This window comes from Protopterus annectens, chromosome 12.part0 (assembly GCF_019279795.1).
Source record: "Protopterus annectens isolate FY-2018-M chromosome 12.part0, PAN1.0, whole genome shotgun sequence".
Taxonomy (NCBI): domain Eukaryota; kingdom Metazoa; phylum Chordata; order Ceratodontiformes; family Protopteridae; genus Protopterus; species Protopterus annectens.
Genome location: NC_056746.1, coordinates 211,232,773 through 211,259,650, shown reverse-complemented (window position 1 = coordinate 211,259,650; position 26,878 = coordinate 211,232,773). Strand labels below are relative to the sequence as shown.

General features: G+C 42.2%; 1 protein-coding gene across 1 annotated transcript in view; it reads left to right on the top strand.

Moving 5' to 3' along the window:
- LOC122816455 (cytochrome P450 3A24-like) overlaps positions 1-26,878 on the top strand; it is a 519,725-nt gene that overhangs the window by 423,603 nt on the left and 69,244 nt on the right. Inside the window, exon 12 of the mRNA XM_044089263.1 lies at positions 26,376-26,538. Coding sequence (XP_043945198.1) covers positions 26,376-26,538 — 163 coding nt within the window. The remainder of the gene's footprint in view (positions 1-26,375; positions 26,539-26,878) is intronic.

Sequence of the window (26,878 nt, the reverse complement as noted above, 5' to 3'; positions counted from 1 at the left end):
TATTTGTGCTTGCACTTTTAAAAAAGTCATTTTTGTTGTAAATTGTATTTTTTAATTGTTACTGGCGTCTCACTCATGTGCGACAGCCCTTACTGCACTGTAAAATTGTTTTTGCATTTGTTTCTACTGTCTTCCTGGAAAAAAAAAAAACTTGCTATTTTCCTGCCTTACTAAGCTAGAAAAGTCCAGTTTCAGATATCTGCTGATACCTGGACTGTGTTTAAGCTTCTGTGTTGGCCATAACTTACTTGGGCAAAAAGGAAGTTTCTTTGTTCACCAGTGAGAGTGGGGAGCTCTGAACAGCCTACCAGTCCTTGGAGGAGTGGTTTCTGCCCAGAAACTGTAATTTTATTGACCATTTTGGGTTAATTTCTATCTCTTTAATCTTTTTGATATAAAAACCACATTTGCGCAGTTTTACACATAGCGCAGCAGTGGTTAGCTAGGGTTAAACTATCCCCGGCTCCACCGAGTCTGCTCTTCAGTTTTTCCCTTGGTACTAGCCAGTCCTTCCAATTTAGCACTGAAATCAGCACTTTCTGACTAGCACTTGGCACAATAAGAGACAGAAGCACTAATAAACTATAGTTACTCGATCCCCAACAGTTGTTTGTAGGGAACAGTCAAATTACTCTCCCCACCAGGCAAATAAGAATAAGTTCCTTAACCCATTCAGGCATGTCCAAGAGTCAGGTCCCAGTGTGTTCTGTGCACCTGATAAATTTAGGCATCCTGAGGCAATGTCACAATTGCCTCATGTACACAGACAACCCTCTCCTCCTACCAGACGACACCAAAATCTGCAAGAGATGCACTTACATATCTAGACTTGAGGCAAAGCTCTCTCCAGTCATGATTGGAATTGACAGTCAAGAGGAGAAGGTACCAACCTGCAGCACACCACTTACTACACATAGACCAACCATACATGAAACTGCAAACCCCACACATGGATACAAAAAGACATATTTGGAGGCTCTAAATAAAAATCTGTGGAAACAACAGAGACCTCCAAAGCAGACACGCAAGCAACCTACACCCACAAACGCACCATAATCATTACATAACCACCAAAACCAGTGTGCTGCACAACCACAGCCCTTAAGGCAAAACACCTTACCTAACCGATGTCCCTTTCACCAAGCTGGATAAAGAGAAGGTCACTGTCAGTTGCTTGTCGGGTGCCAGAATCCGCCACATTACCCATGCACTCACTCCACAACAAGTACAAATATGACTCTGTCATTGTCCATGTTGGTGTGAATGACCTGAGATGTACCTCCTTGGACTACATGAAAAGGGACATAGAAGAGCTCTCTGATTATGTAATCAAGGCAGGTATGACCTTAGCCTTGACTAGCATCTTAACCTCACCAAGAATGATACCTCAGTACAAGGAAAAATTATATATTTCAACAATTGGCTAAGTTTTTGGTGTCATTCAAAGGGGATCCAGTACCTGTCTACCTGGGATGACATGCTCAACAAGCCTTGATGCTTCACCAGAGATGGCTTGCACCTGTCACCCCTGGGATTCAGAATACTGGCAAAGGCTCTTGCCACCCCCATAGTGCCTTTTTTAGGCAAGGCTCAAAAAACAAATCCACCACCGTAACAAGAACTAGTGAGAAAAAACTGAGGGTCATGCTGCTTAACGCTAGGAGTTTAAACCTCAAAATGCACTCTTCAAGGCACTCCTCAATATGGAGAACATTGATATTTGTGCAGTAACGGAGACCTGCTTCAAGGCTCAAGAGAGCACCCCCGGCGATTCCAGGCTACAACTCATACCACACATTTCGGCTGCAAAACCCAGACCAAAATACAAAGGGAGGAGGCGTATCCATATTCATCAAGGATAACCACACCTCCAGACTGGTTGCAAAGTATGATGCCTCGGAGATCATCAAATTGCAACTGACAATAGGCAAAACTGCAATCCAGATTGTAGCTTGCTACATATCACTTTCCCTGCCCCAAAACACTCACTCCTCCTTCCTCGAGGTACTGGAAAACATAAGAGTCCAACCGAATACCCTTATATTAGGTGGTTTCAATTACCCAAACATCAACTGGGAAAAATATGGCAGTACTAATACCTTTGCTCAGTCCTTCTTGGAATACATTAACTCCAATGCTCTGGACCAGCTTATTAACACCCCCACAAAAGGTAAAAATATACTGGACCTGGTCATCACCAACATGGGGGACAAATGCTCCACACCTGTGGTAAATTCCTCATTGGTCAGATCAGACCATAAACTCAGCACCCTAGATATCACATACCACCCTTACCCCTTGCCCCAATTTTCCAAGGCGAACTTTATGCTACTCAAGACAGAAGTGGCATACTTCGTTACTCCCCAGCAGAAAGTCAATATGATTGAATCTGCTATATCCTACACAAAAGCACTCTACAAGCACCTACATGAGTGCATGGACCATGCTATCCCAAACAAGACCAAGACCCACTCCTCCAAAAAGAGGAAACCAGTCTGGTGGACCCCAGCTATAAATAAGATCTATAAGAGAAGGAAGAAATTATTGCAAAAAAGAGTAAAAACCCAGGAATGGAGGGGCTCCCTGACCAACCTTAGCAAAAAGCTAAGAACCCTCATAAAAACCTCTAAGGCAAGCTTTGAAGGAAAAATCACAACAGACACCAAAGACAATCACAATGCATTTTAGCTATGTCAAAAACCTAAATAACAACTCCCAGATCTACTCTGAGCTACAAAATAATGGTTCACAATTCACGGAACCAACTGACATCTCCCATATATTGGCAGGTAGGTTCAGTGCAAACTTCACCCCACCCTCACCCCCAAAGGGCCCATATCCATACCAGAAGATTGTGCTGCTCCTAAAATCACAGACACCCAGGTGAAAACAGCACTCTCCAAGGCAAGAAGCACAGTATCCATGGGACCAGACAGCATCCTAGGCTGCGTGCTACATGAACTCCAAAACAAATTAATCCCTCACCTTAATACTATGATGTTAATCGTGTTTCACTGTTGCAGTCATTACAATTGGGTTATCCTGCTGGAAGGCTAACCTCAGTCGGCCTGAGTTCCAAAGTTTAGGTCCGGCGTCGGTTGCTGTTGCCTCTTCCCTGACGTCAGTGTGCCAGGGGTATAAAAGATGCAGCTGACGCCATTTTCTTCAGTCTTTCTTGCCGCGCGGTGCCTGAAGCAAAAGCAGTTCGCAAGTGTCAGTCGGCCGACTCCTGAAGTTCAGATCCGAAGTCTTCATTACAGCTAAGTACCCCATTGGGGAAACATTTTTCTTGTTCCAGACCGATGTCAGAAAAAGTTAATAACTGTATTTCTTATGGGAAGCAAATACCTCATAAGGATTTTCATTCTTACTGTATTCCTTGCCTAGGCCCTGACCATAACATTGCTAGTTATCGGTTTTGTGCTAGATTTAACCAACGCACTATTAAGCATCGGTACGATTTTGCATTCCATTACTTCGGCAGAAGACTTAATTATATAATGCCGTCGGATCAGCTGACTACCGGAGTTTACAAAAAACGAAAAGAAAAGGACAAGCATCCGAGATCCAAAACCGACGACGTGGCTTCTTCTAGGCCTGTCGCCGGTTCTCAGTGAGGCGCTTTCGCAGCCCCTGACGCCCGCTACCTCAGACCCACAGGCTACTTCCGACACCCACGTGGAGCCGACTGGGCCTCTGGAAACTCAAGGTATTGGACACTCGGAAACTATTCCCTCAGATGGGTCCAGAGCCGCTAAGCAGGCATCGGCTTCTGAGGGTGTTTTCAGGCCTACACAGTTATATGTGAAACCTACTTCAGCTACAAAGGCAAAGACTAAAGCAGCTCTAAAGACAAAGAAACAAGTACAGCATTCACCTGGACAGGCCTCCATGCCTAAAAAACAGATGCTTAAAATGGTCGAAGACCTTATTACTTTGATCAGGGGTTCCCATCCCCCTCCTGAAAAGAGGCCTAGGCAAGAGTTAGAATATGAATCTTCAGACCAGGTTTCCATTTCCTCTGATTCCTCCTCTGAACAGGATTACTCTATTCCTCCCTATGAGGATTCGGATGCTGAAGAATCTATCCCTTCAGCCTCTCCTCCTGAGGATTATTCTTTTGGGGAAACACTGCATACTATGAGGGAGCATTTCCACTGGGAGAGCCAAGACTACTCAGAATACAAGATAAAGCTCAGAGACTTCATTTTATTGCCCCAGCATAGGCCCCTTGCTATCCTGCCTGTTTCAGACATTGTAGATGATGTTTTTTCAGAGTCCAGTCTTTCTCCAGACTCTTTACCACCAGCCCCTGTTAAGCCAGACAGATACTATAGGGTCCCTGATTCACATAAATTCTCTATAAGAACCCTGCAGCTGACCTAGAAACCATCTCTCAGGGTCCCAAAGAGGTCAAGGCTTCTACTGCAAAAAAACCTATCCCCTCTGATAGGAATTCTAGGGCCCTAGACAGATGGGGCAAAAAGATTTATACCTCTGCTACCTTGGCTGTTAAGAGCCTTAAATTGCCAATTTCATATGCTTAAGTATCAGCAATATCTTATGTCTTTGCTTAAACAGAAAATGTCAGCAAATACAGAATGTGAAGACAATAAAGAAATGCAGGATTTATTGCATGCAGCTAAACAAGTTGGAAAGCATACTTTACAATGTGGTTTTGATTCTCTTGAGGCCTCCTGCAGGGCCACTGTTACAGGTTCTGTCATTAGGAGGCATGCTTGGTTAAAAGAACAAAATTTGCCAAATCATGTTAAAGCAAAACTATTAGATGCTCCTTTACAGCATGATACTTTGTTTGGTGCTAAAGCAGAAGAGGTGTTGAAGAAAATGGAGGACAAAGCTAAATCAATGCAAACAGTCAAGGATTTCTTGCAGGTACAACCTCCCAGATTTAGCAGGAACTGGCCTACAAAAAATTGGTCCTTTCCAGTGTCAGACAGACCACAAAGGGGCAGATACAGATGCCCCAGAGGCAGATCACAGCCCCAAGGCTCATACTGGCCTAAACAATGGGGTGCTTCTACCTCCAAGAGCAGAGAGGAAAAATCACAGCCATACAGGAAACCATCTCAATGACTTTCCACTTCCAGCACCAAGCACTTATCTTTTGGCAGCCCCTTTGGGGGGAAAACTAGCACTTTTTTCACAAAACTGAAACATGATCACCCAGGACAAATGGGTTCTACATATAATTTCACAAGGCTACAGGTTCCACTTTCACACCCTGCCAAGGCAAAATGGTATGCCAGACCTGCACGCAATCAATGGACAGAGGCACAAAAACAAGTTTCATCCCCCATGGACATGAGGGCCATTCAGCAAGTACCAGAGCAAGAGCAGGGACAAGGATTCTATTCAAGACTGTTCTTGGTACCCAGAAAAGACAAAGCCTGGAAACCAATACTGGACCTATCTATTCTAAACACATATCTGGATATTCCAAAATTCAAAATGTTGACTCTACATTAGATTCTGCCCATGTTGGGCAAGAAGGCTTGGCTTGTGACTTTAGATCTAAAGGAGGCATACCTGCATGTCCCAATCAGACAAACATGCAGAAGATACCTCATATTCAAAGCTGGCTCAATGCACTACCAATTCTCTGCACTGCCCTTTGGCTTATTTGCTGCGCCCAGGGTCTTCACAAAGTGCCTGGCACCAGTAATTGCATTTTGCAGACAAAGAGGAATACAAATATATCCTTACTTGGACAACTGCCTTATTCAAGCGGAGAACAAGGACATTCTACTACAGCATCTGGCATTTGTACAAAGATTACTGACAACTCTAGGGTACACAGTAAACGAAAAGAAATCAAAACTCGTACCCTCTCAAGAGATAATATTCCTGGGTGCAAGCTTAAATACAACTGCCCAGATGGCTTATCTCATGCCAGACAAACACAGGTAACTGACTACTTATTTCAAAATGTTGGCAACAAAGACCCAGTTATCTGCAAGAAAAATTCTGCAGGCCTTGGGTTTCATAGCATCCTGCATTCTGCTAATTTCATATGCAAGACTGCATATGAGGAAACTTCAATGGTATCTAAAAAGTGTTTGGACTAAACATTGCCACAGACTGGAAGCAATACTTACCCTCATTCCCTGCCTGCAACAGGAGTTACGATAGTGGGCAAAAGCCTGTCACCACAACACGGGACAGCCATTCTTCTTACCCACAGCCAGGCAGACATTGACAACAGATGCATCAGATTATGCCTGTGGGGCCCATATGGCATCTACATATCAATCAAAAAGAGATGCTAGCTGTTCAGAATGCCCTGACAGCCTTCAAGGATCTACTTCATCCAGGACAACTGCTAATAAAGACGGACAATACTACAGTCATGTGGTACATAAACAAGCAGGGTGGCCCACATTCCTACCCCCTCTGCAGGCTAGCCATGAACTTGTGGAACACAGCATTGACTTACCAAGTACATCTGCAAGCACAATTCCTGCCAGGAAGGACAAATACTCTGGCAGATGAACTAAGCAGAAACCTAATGGATCCCCACGAGTGGAAATTGGATCCACAAGTCTTCAGCATGATAACAAGGACCTGGGGATGCCTGGACATAGACCTATTTGCCTCCCCACACAACTACCAACTACAAAGATTCTGCACAAGGACTTATCACAAGCAAGCATGGAAAGTGGATGCTCTATCTTTCAGCTGGAAAAATCTAACAGTATATGCCTATCCTCCTCTGCCTCTCCTCCCCAAGGTACTCCACAATGTCAGACAAGAGAAACCAAAAATGATACTGATTGCCCCAGACTGGCCCCGCCAGCACTGGTACCCAATACTAAAGAGCTTGTCTCACTGCCCAGCCTGGACATTACCTCAAATTCCTCACGTATTAACCCAACAAGACAGTCAGATACTGCACAGCCAACTCCAGACCTTAAACCTGGCAGCATGGCAGATAATGTAGCCTCTCAAGACACACCTCTCTCTAAAGCAGTGATGGATGTTATTTTGGAGACCAGGAGGCCTAGCACAAGAAAATCTTACGCAGACAAATTGAAGAGATTCTGTGCTTGGAACCAAGCACAAGGTATTGATACGATTGTTCCAAATATTCCTCAGATTTTGCAATACTTAACTGAGATGCTGGATAAAGGCCTTTCCTTTTCATCAATTAAAATTCATGCCTCTGCCATTTCAGCTCATTACAATACAGAACCATCTATTTTTTCTCATCCATTACTAAGGCAGTACCTCAGAGGGGCCAAAAACACAAGACCTCCAAGGAGATCACCAGTACCTGCATGGGACCTCAACTATGTCTTGGAAAAACTCACACTGTCTCCATTTGAGCCAGCCTCTGCAGCTGATATAAAATTCTTATCCTGGAAAACAGCTCTGCTCCTAGCAATAACCTCCGCTAGAAGAGTCTCAGAGTTACAGGCACTCATGGCTGTGGAACCTTTTGTCATTTTCCATCCTGATAGGGTTTTGCTGAGGACAAACCCTACATTTATGCCTAAGGTCATGTCCAGTGTGGCCCTTAACCAAACAATTCATTTGCCAACTTTTTATCCAAACCCATAGAATAAGGGTGAGAGAATTATGCATACTTTGGACATTCACAGACAGCTACATTTCTACTTGGACAGAACCAAAGCTTTCAGAAAGACTGAACAACTTCTAGTGGCATATGCTGCAGCATCACAAGGAAAGCCTATCTCAAAACAGACTATTTCAAAATGAATAGGCCATTGCATTCATTTCTGCTATTCACAGCATGGCAAATCAGTGCCTAAGGGCATTAGGCCACATTCAACCAGAGCAGCAGCCACTTCAGCAGCCTTCCTCAGAGGAGTACCAACCAAAGACATCTTAGAGGCTGCAACTTGGAGTTCAGTGCATACCTTTACAAAGCACTATCACCTACCTCTCTACTCTAAATCCAGGGCAGTCTTTGCCACTGCAGTTATGCAGGGCCTGATAGCCTCCCCTAATCCTATTTAGCTCCAGCCTCCCAACCTTAGCTTTGGGATTCAACCCAATTGTAATGACTGCAACAGTGAAACACGATGAACATAGTACAGTTGTGTACCTACCATAAATGTAGATGTTTGAGTGTATTCACTGTTGCAGTCCAGGTTACCCTCCCACCATCCCCCTTTTTTCCTTGCTGGGACCTATCTGTACTTTCCTACTCTATACAACCTATGTGGTGTATTTGCTTGTAGATGAAGGAAAAGTTGTTTTTTGTGCATGCATGCTTATTGGCATAATTTAGCCTACCATTTTAGGGGCACCTGACACCTGGGGCAAGAAAAACTGAAGAAAATGGCATCGGCTGCATCATTTATACCCCTGGTGCACTGACGTCAGGGAAGAGGCGACAGCAACCGACGCCGGACCTAGACTTTGGAACTCAGGCCGACTGCGGGTAGCCTGCCAGCAGGATAACCCAATTGTAACGACTGCAACAGTGAATACACTCGAACATCTACATTTATGGTAGGTACACAACTGTACTTCTAACCACAGCTTCACCTCAGGTTATGTGCCCACAGAGTGGTGCATGGCAGCAGTTATTCCACTCCATAAAGGAGGTGCCACCACTAACCCCGGGAATTACCACCCCGTCAGCCTGACGAGTCTCGTCTGCAAGGCCATGGAGTGCATCATCATGGAACTCATAAACAACAACATTGGGAACCTACAAACCCTAGACCCCACCCAGTTTGGGTTCGTAAAGAGAAGGTCATGTCTCCTAAATCTGGTTGACTTTTTCCAAATGGTCACTAAAGCAATAGATGAGGGAAAGGCGGTTCACACAGCATACCTTGATCTTGTAAAGGCCTTCGATACCATTCCCCATTCGGGAATTATAGACAAACTCACCAACCTAAATATAATCCCCTGCGTTACAAGATGGGTTGCTAACTGGCTCATGGACAGAACCCATTCAGTGAGAATAGGAAACGCTAGACCCGGCTCCAAACCTGTGACTAGTGGTGTACCACAGGGCTCAGTCCTGGGACCCCTCCTGTTTCGTATGTACTTCTCGGAGGTACAAGCAAACACAGATGGACTATGGCTAACAAAGTTCGCAGATGACTGCAAACTGGGTGCCATAATTGTGACTCCTACTGATGTAGACATCCTTCAAAAGGGTCTTATGGATACAGATAGGTGGTGCCAAAACCACAGCTTCAAGCTAAATGCAAAAAAGTGCATTGTCATTCCCTTTGGGAAAAACTAAGTACCTATGAATTACAACATAGGTGGTAGCCTACTTACCACAGAGATAAGAGACCTAGGGACTCAGGTGGATAGTAACCTCTCCTTCGACAACCATATTGCTAAAGTGGTTAGAAAATCCTTCTACATGGCCCACCTTATCACAAGGGGGTTTGCATTTAGGAATAAGGAAGTTATTGTCCCCCTTTACTCATCACTCATTAGACCCATTATTGAATATAATGCCCCGTTTGGGATGTACCTAACAAGACATCTGCAACAACTGGAGAGGCCTCAAAAGTACCTCACAAGGAGGATAACGGGCCTTAAAAAATGCCCTTTGCCATGAGGCTAAAAAAACTCAGACTGTACTCTGTCGCATACCGGCTACTCAGAGGTGATCTCTGCCTGACATACAAGGCTATGTCAAACCCCGAATTGCTAAAAATGCTCCACCTAAGGAAAACCCAATCCATCAGAGCTACATGCTCAAGGGACATAAAACTGATATCAACAACAAACAGGACTTGTTGGAGGGACAGATTCATGTCTCAGAGACTTCCCTTGCTCTGGAATAAGGTCCCCATATATGTGAGGCAGAGCTCCTCATTAGCGCCCTTCAAGAGGAATCTTGATGAGTGGATGGGAAACAGGAAATTCACCCCGGGAATCACTTCTGTGGCCCTGATAGACAGGGGCGCAGGTAACTAAACCAAGTGGGAGGAAAGCGAAAGCAGAACATTTTTGGCTAGGCTTAATTATGCCCTAGGGCCAATAGCCTAGTGCCTACATATGAACCTATGAACCTATAAGTGTGTCTGCATGCTTAGTTGTTTTCAGTCTGACTTTTTTGTGTATGAAGGCTCAAGCCAGTAATGTGTCATAAACTTAAGTAATGCTAAACAATATGACTGTTTAAAAACTGATGCTGGCAGCTTGCTTTGTAACCAAAGACAAGTGAATGGTTTAATGTTTCATCTAAGCTGTGAGAAAACACTACTGGGAGGTAGACTTATTCCAGTTTTCAGTAAATCTGCAAAAACAACTGACAGCAGCAGTTGGATATTAGCCCTGGATGGCATTTACATATGGCTCTATGTGGCCAGATGATTTTGTCATGAGACATGCATACCAGGAGACTACATTAGCTCTACTTGTAGATCAGGTACAATGCAGAAAAGTATGTCATAAAAGACAGAAAATTAAAAACTTATAAAGCAGAAGAAGCTAGTGGAAACTGTTTCTATGATTACATCAGAACTTATGGTAGTTCTAAAACATATTGAACAGGCACAGATTCTTACTGCAAAGTACTGAAGTTCTGCAAAAAAGCACTCTGAACTCCTTTTTAATGCATTACTTTGACTGTATAGTTGTGTGCCTGCCTCTTTAACATCTCTCTCTCTTCCTCTTTCACTTTCAGCCAGCGTTTTTCTCACTCTCTCTTACCCTCACTGAGCTAATGCCTCTGGAATGTAAAGCATGGAAAAAGGCTGAAAAGGGGGATAGAATGCATTTTCAGGAGGCTGTTTTTAGTATGGACTATGTTCAGTGCCAATAAACATAATTATAGCTAGGCAATAGGAAGAGCCCGAATATCTAAGTGGATAATACTTCGAAGGCATATTACTGCATACCAGAAACATATGAAAAATGTCTTTTAAAAAGTCAGATGGGAGATGAACAGTTCAGATCAGGATTTGGTAGCACTGATCCAATGTTTACAGGGAGGCAGATGGTGGAGAAGCTGGAAATAAGGAAAACAAATAATTGGGTATGTTGAGACATACAGAAAGCATATGATAAGATCTCAACAAAGCTGATGTATGCAGTCTTACAATGGAAGTATCAGAAACATTGCAGAATTAGTGTTGACTCTGTACAGTGACACAAGCACAGTGTTTGGACTTACAGATTGATTGCCAGTGGAGATGACTCTCCATCAGGGTCCAGCTTAGAAACCTGTTCACACTACTGATTGACTACATTAGCAAACATTTCAGTAAACACAGATCAAAAAAGCTGCTGTATATGCAGATGATGTGGCATTACAGGCCAACTGAACAGGAATTTCAGCATATAATAGGGAATGGAATTTAAAACTGAAGGCAAATGTGATGAAAATGAGCACATACAATTCAGTGGTCATGACAGCAACTGGGGAAAGTCAGAGTGCAGAGAAAATAGAATCAGGAGCACTGAAGCCAAAGCAATGCATGCAACTCAGTGTGCATCTGTATGGCACAGATTGTGGGCAGTAAAGGCATGGCTGCTGAAGAAGCTTGAGGTAATGGCGATGCAGTGACTGAGATGGACAATAAGATGCACACTCGTTGAGAAATAAACAAAAGCAAAGGAAGATATCACAACTCAAACTAAATTAGCCCCAAGTGCAGAACAGGTTAAGATGAAAACATACTACAGTGGTTTGTTTACATATGCAGAAAAACAGCAGAGAATCTGGTATTGCAACTTGAGAGAGACAGAAAAAAAGCAAAAAAATATGAGGTTGCCCAGCCAGGGGACGGACTCCATGAATCCAAAGCTACACAAAGCAGAAAGTCATGAAACAAAAGGGCCAAAAACGAAAACAATAATCATACTAGGAAACCATCTGCCCCTTCAGTAAACTATACACAAAAATAATATAAAAAGACCACATAAATTAAGAAAGGAAATGATCTTCCCTACACATCCTCAATATAAAAGTGCTTGAAATTCAGTAGCTGGCATAAAACTAAGATGAATTGCATAATGCTGAATGCTTTTCCCCAAAGGAAATCATTGACAGTGAGATTTCTAATTGTACACCAGCAAAGATGTACTTTTAAAGGGAGATTTCTTCCTTCTTCAAGTTGGTATGAATGTGGAGTTGGTATATGTAAGGTTGGGGGCTACAAATGACTTACCCTTCCGCCACATGGGAGGGCAGTAGGGATTGCCCTCTGCAAAAAACACAAGAAAAATAAGTTTTTCATTCACCCTTTTGTTTTGTTTTACACCTAAGAAAAGTGATAGAGACAAAATATAAAATAATGAAAAATAAATAACTAAGGAAAAAAGGAGGCAAAACTTTTTAAAATAAATGGCACAAAACAGAAAACACTGGACTAGAATATAAGCAGATGCTAACAAATAAGAAAATAGCCATCTAATACAGGAAAAAGACATGTATATAGAAAAGAAAAAAAAAACAGCAGCCATGGATTAACAGAAAAGTACATAAGTGAGATTCAGTAAAAATATAAAAAAATAAAATAAAATAAAATATACACTATCCCGAATGCAATGAACAAATGGAAAACATGCTAATATGCCTAAAAGTAGCAAGGTTGCAGGATGTCAAACTACCTTTATAGAATATTTTTAGATCAGTTAAAAATATCAAACAAACCAAAAAGTTAGTTAACCAAATCAGAATGAAAGATACTAGAAAAATGAACTGTGTAATAGAAATACATATTAAGGACTACCTTGATTAAGTGTTTTGATTGCACATGGTCTTTAAGGGTCACCTTAAAGAAAGGTACAAATCCTCTTTTCCAAATGATCTAACACCTACACTATTGATGTCCATTACTAAAATGGCTCCATACAGCATAAATGTGTAACACAACTTTTTTTTAATCTTATTGTTTGGGCCCCACCCCACAATGACTATCACCTCTTTCACTAGGATGTCCAAACGATCCATCTGTTCCTCCCAGGAGGGAGTACCCCATGCCCATTCATTCCTCTGGGAAGTGAGAACTCAAAGTTCCAGCATCTTCTGTGAATGTGGTGAGATTTTGTTTATGCTCTTAATACCACCCCTGGTGACTTGCATGTTACAAAATCATCTGTTAGCAGGAGTTGCATGACTGCTAGCACACATGTCAAGTCTTCCGACGAAGTGGTACACCTCTTTGCAGCATATGCATGAAAGGATCCTTATTATCACACCTATACTTTTGTAAGTGTCACATGCACTGTGAGCTGGGCTGCCACACACAGGCCAAGATGGGTTAGCTGGTATCAGACATCCACTCCCATCTACCTTCCACCTGGTCCCACCACCACTACCGCCATGCAACTAGTCAAACAGAAATTATGTAGGACACAATCAGGGTTTTGTGCACTAGAGGCCAATATATACCACAACTTTATTTAACAATACTAATCCGGCTGTTTGGTAATCATAATTTTGTACATATGCACATATCTTTATTATTATTATTATTATTATTATTATTATTATTATTAGTATATTTCTCCTGACTAATTTTATTTTTCATGTTACTCTCTTCCCAGATCACTTTGTGATTTATTTTTTCAGCTGTCCTGTAAAAAGAATGTGTACTATAAGTTCATCTTTCCCAGTATTCGTCATATATGGATACGTTTGTTTAATATGTTCACTACTATGTTAAAAGCACCTTTTTCACAGGTGCTTTAAAAATTAGCCCGTGTACTGTAACTGTATAAACTGTATAGTACTTCTGATGCATCCACAAGCATGCCATAGCACGTTTGTTTTGCCTGTCGTGTATGTATTAACAGTATCTAAAAGTCTTCATATGAGCCATACTATGTAAACTTGGATTTGACCCACCTACAATTTAAAAGATGGAAGTAAAAGAATCTATTATAACTCCATAAAAAGTGCACAGTATCAGCAGCTGTAACACTGGTTTCAGTTCTACACAGTGGTTAGTGTTATGCAATAATCCTTTCTTCCTCTTACAGATTCGTTCAGATTCATTTCAGCAAATAATAAGATTAATTAATATGAGGGAAATATGCTGAACTCGTATTCTTCAGATCACAGATTCTGGACTCACAGAATTGCAAGAATAAAAGGTTTTATAAATGCTACTATTTCTCACTATCCCCTAACCTAAAAAAAACTTGGTTACATGCATTTGCTATCCTAGCCAGAAAGTGATGAAAACATTGCTTAAAAGCTAAAGTAATTTTCTGGTTGGGGTTTGGGGGGACCCTCGGAACAGATATTCAAAAACAACCAGTGGCACTTTAATTAATCAACTTCTTAATAATTTCAGGCTTCCTATCATTATTCTGTATTCCTTGCAAATCTTAGGTTCCACTTACCCCCTAAAAAGTGTTTGCAAATTAAGCTACCAAAATAGTTATTTCCAAAGCTGCTAATTTGCTGATATTTATGCATCTGCAAGCATTAAAACAGCACAGTTCATCTGTCCAGTCCAGTGCCAGATGTTGATGCATACATAGCCATGTTATAAATTTCATCTAGGACTACTGACCTGCCGATCAAACTTAAAAAGTTCATCCACTGGATTAAAATATATCCTTTCAGAGTTAAACCAATGCTGCTGCCTTACTGTACACATGCATATATATGCTAAAGTACCTGCAATATATGCTGAAGTACCTGCACTGGAACAATACAAGATGCATCTTTGCCTCAATATAGTTCAGTTTCAAAAATGCAGCAATTAACATTACAAGGAAAATAATTACACTTCTGGATGTTTCCAAAGTACAATCCATCAGTTTATCATAGGTTCATAGGTAGGTACTAGGCTATCTGCCCTAGGGCCTATATAAGCCTAGCCAAAAAGGTACCATGGCTTTCGCCACCCAAGAAAATTATTTTCCTGTGCTCCTGTCAAGTAGAGCCACAGAGGTGATCCCTAGGGTGAATTTCCTATTTCCCATCCAATCATCAAGATTTTTCTTGAAGAGTGCTAATGAGGAGCATTGTTTGATATCGATAGGTAGTTTGTTCCAGAGTATAGGAAGTCTCCGGGACAGGAATCTATCCCTCCAGCATGTTCTGTTTATTGTAGTGACAAGGTTTAGGTCCCTAGAGCATGTAGCTCAGCGGGACTGGGATTTCTTTAAGTGGAGGATGTCCAACAGCTCTGGGTTTGACATAGCTTTGTATGTTAGGCAGAGATCGCCTCTGAGTAGGCGATATGTGACGGAGTAAAGCTGGAGTTTTTTGAGTCAGTCTGCGTAGGGCATCTGTTTGAGGCCGGTAATCCTCTTTGTGAGGAATTTCTGTGGCCTTTCCAGTTGTTGTAGATGTCTTGTGAGGTACATACCAAAAGGGGCATTGTACTCTATAATGGGTCTAATGAGTGACGTGTAGAGGGGAACAATGACCTCTTTTTTCCTGGATGAGAAACCTTTTGTGATGAAACTCTTCTTAGCATGAAGAACATCGATATCTGTGCAGTAACAGAAAACTGGTTCAAGGCCCCAGCACTATCAGGTTATACCTCATACCATGCTTTTCGCCCCCAAAACTTGACCAAGAACACAAAAGGAGGGGTATCAATATTCGTCAAAGATACCCACACCTCCAGGTTGGTGGCACAACCGCAAGCATCAGAGACTATCCATGTGCAACTAACAGTGGGTAAAACTGCCTTCCAGTTTATAGCCTGCTACAGACCACCCTCCCAAACCCAGGAACCCCACTCGGTCTTCCTGAGAACACTGGAAAATATAAAGGTCTCTCCAAACACCATTATATTCTTCAACTACCCAAACATAGACTGGGAGCATTACTCTAGCTCCAACACCCTTGCCCAAAGGTTCCTAGAATTTATAAACTCAAATGCTATGGAACAACTTGTTACCACTCCCACAAGAGGGGAAAACATACTGGACCTGATCATCACCAACATGGGGACTCTATGCTCCAGGCCAGAAGTGTATCCCTCACTGGTAAGATCAGACCATAAACTAATTTCACTGGATATTCACATCCCGACTCCACCCCCTGCCCTGAAAACCAGTGAAAAACTTCTCTAAAGCAAATTTCACACTCCTCAAAACCGAGGTGGAATCCTTCAAAGCCCGGGCCTGTGGAAAATACGTCCCAGACCGCAGAATCCTTTATAAACGCATTCTATGAACACCTTCAGGAATGCATGGATCATGCAATCCCAGATAAAACCAAGACCCAATCCTCCAAAGGCAGACGTCCTGTCTGGTGGACCCCAGCCATAAACAAACTATACAATAGAAGGAGGAAGCTACTACAGGATAGAGCAAAATCCCCAAAAGGGAAGGCATCTCTGATCAGTATTAGCAAAAACTGCACTCATAAAATCGTCTAAGGCCAACGAAAAATTGCATAGGACACTAAGGATAGTCACAAGGCTTTCTTTAGTTATGTTAGGAACCTGGGTGGGAATTCCCAGATATGCTCAGAATTAGTCCAAAATGACAAAATTGCACCGAACCCACAGTCATTGCCATCTTCCTAGCTGACAGGTTCAGCAAAGGGCAAATATCTATCCCAGCAGAGTGCTGCCCCCCTGACATCTCAGATGCTCAGGTAAGAGTCGCCCTCTCCAAAGCAAAAAGCACAGCATCAATGGGAACAGAGGGTGTCCTACATGAACTCCAAGAAGAGCTAAACCCAAACATAAAACTACTGTTCAATCTCAGCCTTACTACAGGATATGTACCCAAAGAGTGGCGTACAGCAACAGTGGTCCCTCTCCACAAAGGTGGTGCCTCAATGGATCCTGGAAACTATCCCATAAGCCTGACTAGCTTGGTCTGCAAAGCTATGGAAAGGATCATCATGGACCTCATAAATAAAGATATTGGGGACCTACAGGCACTGGATCCTACCCAGTTTGGCTTTGTTAAGGGCAGATCCTTCCTCTTAAACCTGGTTGATTTCTTTGAAACAGTCACCAAGGCCATTGGGCAGGTGGTCCACACAGCCTACCTGGACCTAAAGCCTTCGATACAATACCCCACTTGGGCATTATAGATAAGCTCACCAGCTTAAATATAAACCCCTATGTCACTAGATGGGTTGCAAACTGGCTCAACGACAGAACCCACATGGTTAGAATTGCTGGAGCCATGTCAGACTCCAAACCAGTTACAAGTGGCGTCCCACAAGGCTCAGTCCTGGGACCTCTCTTGTTCGGTATATATTTCTCGGAGGTACAGGCCAACACGGAAGGACTGTGGCTGACCAGATGACTGCAAACTGGGCGCCATAATCAACTCTCCAGCTGGCACAAGCATCCTCCAAAAGGGCCTAATAGAAACAGTCAACTGGTGCCAGAGCCATGGCCTCAAGCTAAATGCCAAAAAGTGTATAGTCATCCCCTTTGACAAAAACAAAGTGCCCACAAATTACCACATAGGTGGTAATCCATTAAAAACAGAAGAAGTAATTAGGGACCTGGGGACCCAAGTTGATAGCAATCTCTCATTTGACAACCACGTGGCCAAAGTGGTTAGAAAAACATTTTATATAGCCCACCTAATCATGAAGGGAATTCACATCTAGATCAGGGGAGGTCATTGTGCCTCTTTACTCATCCCTCATCAGGCCCATAATTGAGTACAATGCCCCTTTTGGGATGTACCTTACCAGACACCTGCAGCAACTGGAAAGACCCCAAAAGTATCTTACCAAGAGGATCAAAGGGCTCAAACAGATGCCATATGCTGCCCGGTTAAAGAAACTTCAGCTCTACTCAGTGGCATACTGCCTGCTCAGAGGCGATCTGTGCCTGGCGGTATAAAGCCCATGTCAACCGGAATTAATGGACATGCTGCACCTCAGAAAATCCAAATCCCATCGAGCTATGAGACTTGAACCTCAGCACTGAAATAAATAGGACATGCTGGAGGGACAGATTCATAACAGAGGCTCCCTTCACTCTGCAATAAAATCCCAGTCCAGGTTAGGCAGAGTCCCTCATTGAGTCTCTTGAAAAGGAATCTTGATGAGTGGATGGGAGATCATAGGTTTACCCCAGGTATCACTTCTGTGTCACTGTTAGACATAGGCACAGTATACTAACCTCGAAAAAGGGCATAGCAAAATTAATTTAAAATGGGTGGCGAAAGCCAAACACACTCTGGCTAGGCTTATAAATGCCCTAGGGCAGATAGCCTAGTATGAACCTATGAACCTATGAGGTGTGCCACATAGAAGGATTTCCTGACTACTGTGGCGATGTGATTATTAAAGGAGAGACTACTGTCCACCTGTGTCCCAAGGTCTCTTATCACACTTTCAGTGTTAATTAGACTACCACCTATGTGGTAGCTCATGGGTACAGAGTTTTTACCAAAGGGGATGACAATGCACTTTTTGGCATTGAGCTTGAGGCCATGGCTTTGACACCAGGCATCTGTCTCCATGAGGCCCTTTTGTAGGATGTACACATCGATAGGAGTTTTGATTATGGTTCCTAGTTTGCAGTCATCTGTGAACTTTGTTAGCCAAAGACCTTCTGTGTTAGCCTGTACTTCAGAAAAGTAGATACCAAACAGGAGAGGAACCAGGACTGAACCCTGTGGTATTCCACTTGTCACTGGTCTGAAGTCGGATTTGGAGTCTGCTACCTTCACAGTGTGGGTTCTGTTAATGAGCAAGTTGGCAACCCATCTTGTGACATAGGGATTTATACCTAGTTTAGTGAGTTTATTTATAATTCCAGAGTGGGGGATGGTGTCAGAAGCCTTGGCAAGATCTAGATAGGCTGTGTGAACCACCTTACCCTCGTCTGTGGCTTTGGTGACTGCTTCAAAGAAGTCTATCAGGTTTAGGAGACATGATCTGCCTTTTACAAACTCGAACTGGGTGGGGTCCAGAGTTTGGAGATTACCAATGTCTTTGTGTATAAGATCCATGATGATACATTCCATGGCCTTGCAGACCAGGCTTGTTAGGCTAATGGGGCAGTAGTTCCTGGGGTCCGTGGTGGCTCCCCCTTTGTGGAGTGGGATAACCATTAATGTGCGCCATTTAGTGGGCACAAAGCCTGAGGTGAGGCTATGATTGAACATGGTGCTTAGGTGGGGTGCCAGTTCATTCTACGATTCATGTAGAATGCAGCCTGTGATGTTGTCAGGTCCCATGGATGCTGTGTTCTTGGCTTTGGAGAGTGTGATTTTTTACCTGTGTAGCCGTGATTACAGGAACTTTGCATTCTTCCAGTATAGAGATGGGCCCTATAGGGGGTGAGAGGGGGGTAAATTTAGCACTGAACCTGTCTACCAGGATGTTGGCAATATCAGTTGGTTCTATATATTTAGTGCCATTGTGCTATAACTCAGAGCAGATCTGAGTATTGCTATTGAGATTCTTGACATAGCTATAGAATGCTTTGTGGTTATCTTTAGAATCAGTGGCAAATTTGTTTTCGTAACTAGCTTTGGAGGATTTTATGAGGGATCTCAGCTTCTTACTGAGGCTGACCAGGGAGTTCCTCCAATCATGGGGTTTTACGCTTTTTTGCAACAGTTTCTTTCTTCTGTTGTAGAGTTTGTTTATGGCAGGGGACCACCCAATTGGCTTCCTTTTTTTGGAGGATAGCATCTTGGTTCTGTTAGGGATAGCATGATCCATGCATTCATGTAAGTGCTTATAAAGTGCATTTGCGTAGGATTCAGCAGTCGTACCTCTATTGTACATCTGCATGGGTGTCATGAAGTTTGCCACTTCTGTCTTAAGAAGTGTGAAGGTGGCTTTGGAGAACTTTTTTACGGTGGTTTCCTTAATGGGGGGTGGGGGCGAGATGTGGATGTCTAGGGTGATTAGCTTGTGGTCGGATCTGACCAATGAGGAATTGACCTCTGGTGTGGAACATCGGTCGTCCATGTTGACCAGGTCTAGGATATTGCTGCCCCTGGTGGGGGTGTGGATAAGTTGATCCAAGACATTGGAATTTATGAATTCCAGAAAACGTTGAACAAAAGAGTTGGTACATGAGTAGTTTTCCCAGTTAATGATGGGGTAGTTGAAATCACCCATTATTAGGGTGTTGGGTTGTACCCTAATATTTTCCAGTGTATCAAGAAATGAGGAGTGGGAATCCTGGGGCATGGTTGGGGATCTGTAGCAAGTTACAATTTGGATTGCGGTCTTGCCCAGAGTTAGTTGCACTTGGATAATCTCAGATGCATTATGCTGAGCAACTAGCCTGGAGGTGTGGATATCCTTAATGAATATGGACATGCCTCCGCCTTTAGTGTTTCGGTCCAGGTTAGGTGCTCGCAAGGTGTGGTATGAATTATAGCCTGGTAATGCAGGGGTGCTGTCTGGAGCCTTGAACCAGGTCTCTGTCACTGCACAGATGTCGATGTTCTCCATTTTAAGGAGTGCCTTGAGTGAATGCATTTTGAGGTTTAGACGTCTAGCATTGAGTAGCATTACCCTCAGATTTTGCATGCTTGTACTTGTTAAGGTGGTGAATTTGTCATTCCTTGCCTGAAAAAGGCACTATAGGGGGTGGCAAGAGCCTTAGTCAGTATCCAGAATCTCAAGAGCAACAGGTGCAGGCCATTTCTGGCAAAGCATCATGGTCTGTCGATCATGTCATCCCAAGCAGACAGATACTGGATCCCCTTAGAATGACACCGGAAGCTTAGCCAATTGTTGAAGTCAATCATTTTGTCCTTGTACTGCAGTATCATTCTGGGTGATGGCAGGATGCTACTCAGGGCTAGGGTCATACCTGCCTGGGTTACAAGATTGGAGAGCTCCTCCGTGTCTCTTTTCATGTAATCCAGGGAGGTACATCTCAGGTCATTCACACCAACATGGACAATGACAGAGTCATATTTGTACTTGTTGTGGAGTGACTTGAGTATGTGCATTATGTGGCCGATCCTGGCACTCTACAGGCAGCTGACAGTAACTTTCTCCTTGATTAGCCTGGTGAGTGGAACATCAGTGTGCCTGACTATAGAGTCACCTATGACTAGAGTGTTGGGCACGTTGTTATGCCTTATGGGCTCTGGTTGAGCGGCACACTGAGTTTATGGGCTATGTGTCATTTGGGTTGTGTTAGGAGGTGAAGGTTGCTTGCGTTTCTGCTTTGGAGGTCTCTGTTGCTTGAGCAGATTTTTATTGAGAGCCTCCGCGAATGTAGGTGGGTGTTTCATGTTTCTATGTGTGTGTTTTGGTGGTGTATGTTTTGAAGGGCTATGTGATGAGTGTGGTGTGGTGCAATTGTTTGCCTTCTCCTCTTGCCTGTCTAGTCCAGTCTTGGGTGAAGGGAGCTTTGCTTTCAGTTTGGCTATATAAGTGCATCTCTCACAGGTTGTAGTGTTAGGTGGTAGGAGGAGAGGGTTGTCTGTGTACATGAGGCAATTGCTTCTTTGCCCCAAGATGCCCAGATTCATCAGGTAGGAGAAAACACTGGGAGCTGACCCTTAGACATGCCTGGATAGGTGCTTATTTATTAAGTACTAAAAACTGTTTTCCTCAAGTCAAGTGAGGAAAGTTGAGTGCTGTAGTAATGTGTAGCTTATTTAGTGCTTACAATGAGTTCTGAACAAATGCTGAGCTCAAAGAAACAGATTTTAGTGCTAAAAGTAAAAAACTGGCTCATTCTAAGGGAAAATTTGAAGAGCAGACTTTATGGTGCTGGGAATAGTTTAACCCTAGCTAAGTGGTGATGCATAAAGTGTATATATATATATATATATATATATATATATATATATATATATATATATATATATATATATTTGTTTTTTTTTTAATATAACAGTAGAAAATGAGCAAACTGATTTAAACAAATTTACCAATTAACCAATAAAAAGCTAAAAACTGAGCCTCATTCCAGCAGTCTTCGATCAGACAGGTTCTAACTGCACACTCCTGCCACTAGGGTGCAGGGGAACCTTCTCCAAAAATGGTCTGGATTAGTGCTCAAATTGTACAGACAAAGCTAGATTCAGCAGGTCTGAATTTAGTCTATGCTACAGCAAGCAAGGCATACCAATTTCAGAAAGAAACAGTTCAAATAAGCAGGTACAATAAGCCCTTAACCAGAAACTCACAGCTCAGAAGGGCATAATCTACCATCTCTTCCCACAAGAGTGCAGATAACACCTTCTTAATGTAAAGTAACTGACCCAATGCCCAATTGCTTAAACCAGAACTAATATACTTTTAGAATAACAGACACTAAGCCTTCAATCAGCAACTCCCAACTTGGAAGGATGTAAGCTACCTGTCCTACCACAACAGTGCAGACCACAAACCTTCTTAATGTAAAACAACTGGTCTGAAGCCCAAGTGATTCAAACAAAGGCTTAGAATTACAGTTACAATTTAATCAGGCTCCTAACAAGCAGTAATAAATGCATCAGAATAAATGCAATTAAGTACTTTAAAGAACAAGCAGCAAAAGCAACATAAAGTAATAAAATAGGAAGAAACACAAATACAGTAAAAGCAGATGAATAAGTGCAATTTTTATATAACAACAGAAAATGAGCAAACTGATTTAAACAAATTATCCCATTAACCAGTAAAAAAGTTCAAAACTGAGCCCTGTTCCAGCAGTCTTCAATCACACAAGTTCTAACTGCACACTTCTGCCACTAGGGTGCATGGGAACCTTCTCCAAAAGAGATGGCCTGGATTAGTGCTCAAGTTATACAAACAAAACTAGATTCAGGATGCCCAAATCTAGTCTATGCTACAGCAACCAAGGTGCACCAGTTTCAGAAAGAAACAGTTCAAATAAGCAGGCACAATAAGCCTTTAACCAGAAATTCCCAGCTCAGAAGGGCAGAATCTAGCCTTTCCTCCCACAAGAGTGCAGACCACAAACCTTCTTAATGAAAAATAATTGGCCTGAAGCCCAAGTGCTTTAACCAGAACTAATACACTTTTAGAATAACAGACACTGAGCCTTTAATCAGCAATTCCCAACTTAGAAGGATGTAAGCTACCTGTCCTGCCACAACAGTGCAGACCACAAACCTTCTTAACGTAAAACAACTGGTCTGGAGCCCAAGTGCTTAAACCAAAAGGCTTAGAGTAACAGTTACAATTTAATCAGGCTACTACCAATCAGTAATAAATGGAGCAGAATAAATACAACTGAGTACTTTTAAGAGGAGGCAAAAGCAAAATAAAGTGCATTTTTTTGTTTTATTCCAGAAGAAAACCTTTAAGTTTAGAACAAGACCAAATGAACAGATGAACATGATTTGGTGTGGGGTCCCTAGTTAGACCAACTTGACAAAGAGAGGAATGGGGAATAATGGGTCTGCAATCTTTGAGTCGGATTTACCAGTACCAATAACAACCTATATGTGGCTAGCAGCCTTGGCAGTAGGAGTCTGGAAGGAAATGGTCTGAAGAATGATAGTCTGCTGCTCACATGCATAGTGTTTGGACAAAAAGAACAGGACAAATACAAATGTCATGCCAGTGTAGGTATACATGGCAACATACATAAATTAATAACACTGTGTTTTTTAGAATTTAATGAGTTCATTAATTGATTAATTAATTGATCTAAGGTATAAAAGCTGAGTGATTTCAGTAAACCATTGTTCTGAGGAAGTCTATTTGCTTGACTGTTTGTTATTTTATATAATAAAGTGTGTGAATAGTGTTCAATGATCGTAGCACCTTTCTTGTCTGTTGATTTCGGGACTAGTTATCGGCTTGGAAGTGGTTTTCTTGGTTGCTGGTTGTTTTGCTGCTTCCCCACCTGTGGTTATTTTATACATGGCAACATGCTTATACTATCACTGATAAAATGGTATGCATGTAACTGTGGTAGCTGGAGATGTAAAGTTACAAATGCCATATAAAGAGCTGTGAAATGCATTTGAACCCGTACTATTCCCCTTGTCAGAAATGCATGTTTGAGGCCAAAGGTTAACTCCTTGAAAGGAGATACTCAGCATTCTATTAATTTAAATGACACTAGCAGAGCAGTGTGTGTGTGTGTGTGTGTGTGTGTGTGTGTGTGTGTGTGTGTGTGTGTGTGTGTGTGTGTGTGTGTGTGTGTGTGTGTGTGCACCAGTGCCTATCTGTATGTGTCTCAGCATGTGCATTTGGGGATAAGACAAATGGAACTGTACATAAGGTTATATTTAGCCTGGACCTCTATAGTGTTTGAAGATGAAATAACACAGAACTACAACAAATGACTGAAATGGAAGGGAAAGGTACAGAAATATAAAATGAGGAATGAAGAATATTCTTTCTGCAGATGCAGCAGGCTTGATGAGCTTTGTGTTTGCTTCCAAAAACAAAACAAAAAAAAAAACATATATATATATATATATATATATATATATATATATATATATATATATATGTGTGTGTTTATAATATATTGAAATCTTTACAGCTAGACGATTGAAATCTTTACAGCTAGACGACAGATGAAGTCAGAGACTGCATCTAAGGTAGCAGTAAAGGCAGGCTGGATGGGCCATACATCCTTTGATACAAAGCTAATAAATGTGTCCCAAAGCTTCCCATCAACTGAGCGATCCCCAACCATGAGGTGCAGACTGGTACTGGGATGCGGAATGCTTTACTAATGGTCGTTAACTCATAGTAATTATTAAGGATAGTCGACAACTTTTCAGAAGTCCAAAGTGAACTTTTCAGACAAAAAACATTTTGGTACCATTAGTAAAGGATTCCACGACCCACTCTGCACCTCGTGGTTGGGGATCACTCAGGGAAGTAGCAGAGGAAACAGAGATTAGGATAAAATTCTTTAAGGCACACTGGCATGGGAAAAACAGCGATTGATGACACAGATCACATCAAACAAGAACTTTATGAGGGGCTGCTGCCAGCGAGTAGATGAATCGCAGACTTCCATCTCTTCTCTCTCACACACACAGGCAACCACACAAACCAATGGACTCATCTGCCTTCACACACGCAGCATTCACTCACACAGACAGCAGCACACACACATTAATGATTCATTCCATTTATTTGGATGCATTTCTGTTTTACGGAGTGTAAAACATTGGCTGAATGGGTATCCTGATTACTGCATCTGCATGCTCACATGATCACACACACAAACACAGTCTCTTCAGCATTCACACGAGCACACACACACACACACACACACACACACACACACACACACACACACACACACACACACACACACACACACACACACACACACACACACATACACAAACACACATACTGCTTCCATGCAGAACTGTTCATTATTTCTTCCATTGCTCATTCACTCTCACATTTGCAATCGGTGACTTTTCTGTACTTTCATACTTACATACTACTTTCAGGCACGCATTCACTCACACATATGCAGGCAGAAACAACCATATACAGCAACATGGGTGAGAAAAAAAGGAGCGGACTGAGCGTTACTAAAGCAAGAACAGGAAAAAAAAATACAGTTCTATTTTGCAGAAATTTGAGTGGATAATTCTATATGCAGGATCAACAACTGAGCAAACTTACCGAAGAATAGTAGGTACTGAGTTCTCTGTCCAGTAACATTGCCTGCAGCTGCGCACAGGGATTAATTGCTCCAGTCAAGTTTTTATTCCGGAAGGAAACAGAGGATGTAAAAAAGTTACCGAACATGTTATGCAGCACTTTATAGTACCTGATAACGGGCTGGCCTACATAAATGTCTACGTGACAGTGTGGGGGGGTTCTGCACTAGAGGGAGCTACTGATTTGACTGTGGTGAAGGTACGTCACGAAGGGGGAGGCAAACTGGAACTGAAAGGATGCGATAATAAAGGATGAGGATGGACTTTCCTGCCCTATGCTACGGAAAGGTAGATATGTAGAACTAATAAATGTGTTTGTGCATTGTCATAACTGTAGATGGCTGGGATGAGGTTTACAGGGATAGAGCACGATTTGCAGTTGAGCTAAAATGTGTGTAAGCCCGGAGTTTTCCTTTAAGGTAATGACGTGGGATACACTGAGCATATTTGCCTACCATGGGGAGGAGGGGGTAAGGTATTCTGGAAAAATGCCTACCTCCCTGTGAGATAATTTTCCATCCTAATGTAGACATATTAAAATGCAGTCTCATAAGGTAAATCCTCTTGGCAGTGGGAGAACTTCATTGAGCAATCTTAGGTGCTAACACTCAGAGGGGTATGATAAATGAAAAGGTCAGTGCTGCTAGCAACCAGAAGTGAAAGACCAGAAGTCATGCACAGGAAATACTGTTGTAGTTAAGAAAAAGAATTCCTATTTATATAAAATTCTTATTTGTACAAGTAATTATATATGTTTCTGAGCTGCTAATGTTTTTTCTTTAAGTGCAACCAAACTGGATTTGCAAGCAACTGTGAATAACAAGCAGGACTACGTTAAACATCATGCTTATCTTCTGCTTTTCTTGTCTTCTAACCAGGTTTGGTAAAGATAACAAGGATTCTGTGAACCAGTTTGCTCATTTACCCTTTGGAGCAGGCCCTAGAAACTGCATAGGGATGCGATTTGCCATGATGTCAATGAAGCTGGCTATTACGTCACTGCTGCAGAACTATTCATTTGTACCTTGCAAAGAAACCCAGGTAAAAATTTAAGTAAAATGTGTATAAGGTTCTATTCTCTGAAGAGCAGCTCATTTGAATGAGAGGGCTTTTTGGATGTTAGAACTGTTTTCTAGAATCTTTTAGAACTTTTGTGTGGAATGAAGTACATGTCATGTTCTCTGGTTTGCTAGTTGGGGCAGAGCTCGATCATGTCAAATAGGGCCCTAGGCAAGGCAATAGACCAGTGTCCCAAAAACATCCAATATACCCTTACTTGTCTGTCTCCAGTTGAGGTAAAGCAGTGTTTAAACCTGCCAGTTTGCACATACAGTTGTCTACTTTACATTTGCAATGATAACGAGATTTGGATATAGCAAAA